At 38.0% G+C, this 2,500-nt stretch overlaps 2 protein-coding genes across 4 annotated transcripts in view; one reads left to right on the forward strand and one right to left on the reverse strand.

Annotated features, from left to right (window-relative positions):
- The window catches only part of LOC113811920 (epidermal growth factor receptor kinase substrate 8), a 533,483-nt gene that overhangs the window by 368,674 nt on the left and 162,309 nt on the right, over positions 1-2,500 (reverse strand). The gene's annotated exons all lie outside the window — the stretch shown is intronic.
- LOC113807486 (uncharacterized) overlaps positions 1-2,500 on the forward strand; it is a 28,787-nt gene that overhangs the window by 14,069 nt on the left and 12,218 nt on the right. For both annotated transcript variants that reach the window (XM_027358748.2, XM_027358747.2), the window contains exons 2-3: positions 1-1,487; positions 1,596-2,500. The exon at positions 1-1,487 is cut by the window's left edge and continues 1,236 nt beyond it; the exon at positions 1,596-2,500 is cut by the window's right edge and continues 1,268 nt beyond it. In XM_027358748.2, coding sequence (XP_027214549.2) covers positions 1-1,487; positions 1,596-2,500 — 2,392 coding nt within the window. The remainder of the gene's footprint in view (positions 1,488-1,595) is intronic.

Raw genomic sequence — 2,500 nt, forward strand, 5'->3', positions numbered from 1 at the left:
AAAAACACAGTATGTCTGAAGTTGCCAAAGGCTGGCCCAGCTGTATCAAAGAAAAGGGTAAGGAAAGAGCCTAAGAAGCGACAAAGGAAGAAGACAGCTAAAAGTGGTGCGAGAAGTAATGTCTCTCAAAAAAAGAAGCCATCACTTGGGAGTGAGGAGGAAGAGAATCCAGTTCATTTTATTGGATTTGAGCCTAGTAGTCCTTGCAAATTGGAACAAAGTGACGATTCTTCTGAGCAATTTAACACATCTGTGAAGAGTGAGTCATTGTTAATTCCAAAACATGAATCAGATGGCCATGATTCTGAGAGTGAATACATCCATTTAGGCAGCATTACACCAAAGAAAAACAAAGATAAAAGGAAACAGAAATCACCATCCAAGCTGGGTGTAAATAAAGACGTTTTTACATTTAGGAAAAAGGAAAATGTTCTTAGATCTGATAAAGTTGTGTCTAGCTCTATTCAATGTAAGCCTTGTTATGTAGCATTAGTAGATATAAGCAAAAATAAAGAATACCAGACAATTGTAAGCAAATTCTTGCATACAATAAAAACTGAGCAAGCAGCTGTTGAATTACCTGTAAATGATAAAACTCCAATGGTAGAATTGGAAGGATTTAAAAAGATAGATGTTCAAATTAAAAAAGGAATTAATCAGGAGGAGGAATTTGAAACTCAATGTATGAAGTACCAAAATGACACTAATAAGGAAGAAGATACCACAAGTTGTGATTCTAGAATTGATAGGAGTGACAGTGGGGATGGTGCTGAGAGCTTGTCTTGTTTGGGTGATGAGAGTATAGTCCTGCAGCTAAGTGAAAGTGAAATAGATAGGGCTAAAGGGGAGGCACAGGATAGAACTAATAGTGAGAAAGAAGCACCAATTTTAGAAGAGGAACCATTAAGGAATGAGAGTGCTGATGAAGAGTGTAAGGAAGAGGAAGGGAAAGGTACAGATAATAGTGAAAGAACACGGGTTTATGTTACTGAAAATGGTTTAGGAAAGGAGGAAGGGAACAAACATTGTAAACACAGGCCGGAATCTAGAAGTGAGACTGAAAATGTACAAAGAGGCAGGGACGCAGAAACACCAAGTCGTTCCAAAGAAAAGCAACTATTAGGAGATAGCGAAGTAAGTAATAAGAGGAGAAGCAAAAGCAGTCCAGGATCAGACCTAGAAGATGAAAAATCAAAGAAAAAGAAGAAGAAATCAAGAAAGGAACAAAAGTCGGAATCCACCGAAGAAAAAGCGAAAAGGTTAAGCTTGAAGTTGAACAAGATTTTTAAGAGAGAAAAAGAGAAACAGAAGAGAGAAGTTTTATCACCTGACCATCAAGTGCCACAGGGAAAAAGGCATGGCTCAGCAGAATCAAGAGGGAAGAATTACACTTCAAGATCTGCAATAGATGACCAAGGAAAAGCACCAACAGAAGATAATGAAGTGTTGAAGAATGTGTTTTCAAGGCCAGTTTTGAATACTTTTAGGTAAGTTGGACATTTTTCTTGCCTTCTGGGATAATGAATTGATATGATTAAATTTATTTAAAAAGTGTATTTGAAATATAATAACTTAGGATTGCTCTTATTTTCCAGAATTCCAAAAAAGAAGAAAGTAAGTGATGACAGTGTGGTTGAACAGAAATCAGTTCTAGCATCAAGAGAACACCAAATTGCATCAAAAAAGCCATCCGGGTATGCTCCTAGGACACTTGATCAAAAAAGAGAGACAAACAGACATAAGAAAGAGAGAGACCTTAAAGTGGGCAATCGAAGTAGAAGTCAGAGGGGGAATGATGGAAGAAGAAATAGTGAATATTCTCAAAATGATTGGGGAGGAGGAAGTTGCAGTCCTCCAGATCAGGGTCATGATGTGGATAGTGCTTACGAACATAGCCCAGCGCCCTATTCACCGGGAGAGGGACAGATCAGTGGTAATCAAGTTGGGGAATCTGAGAAGGATGCTCATGGTTTCACCCTCCAACAAATGACTATACCTAACAACTCTGATGTTCAAGCACCACCACCACCACCTGTGATTGAGTGTTGGGAAAAGCTTACAGAAATCATTAGGACTATTGAGAATTGTAAAAAAGGAAGTACTAATAGTCCAGCAAACTTACAGTTGGGGATTAATGTTGCTGACCTTGTAAATGATAATGATGTAGTCTCTAGTAACTTGGGCAGCACAACAGATAAATTAGCTCCAAAAGAAGGTACATTGACAACTGAGGAAAGTAGTACAGATAGAATACAAATTGCTAGTCACAAGGGGGAAATTGAACTTGTTAGCAGCAGACCACAGCCTGAGACACGCGTTACTGGTGAATATACGGCTGAAGGTAAAGGGGTGGAAAATCAATATTCACACCTTGATAAGAGGCAGAAAACAAAATTGTATGAGAAGAAGAAAAAGTTGTATTATGAAGCCAAAAAGAAGTACTATAATGTAAAAGGAGATACTGAAAATGATGAGAAGAAGCAGATGAGATTTAAAGAAT

The sequence above is a fragment of the Penaeus vannamei genome, chromosome 6 (assembly GCF_042767895.1).
Source record: "Penaeus vannamei isolate JL-2024 chromosome 6, ASM4276789v1, whole genome shotgun sequence".
Lineage (NCBI taxonomy): Eukaryota > Metazoa > Arthropoda > Malacostraca > Decapoda > Penaeidae > Penaeus > Penaeus vannamei.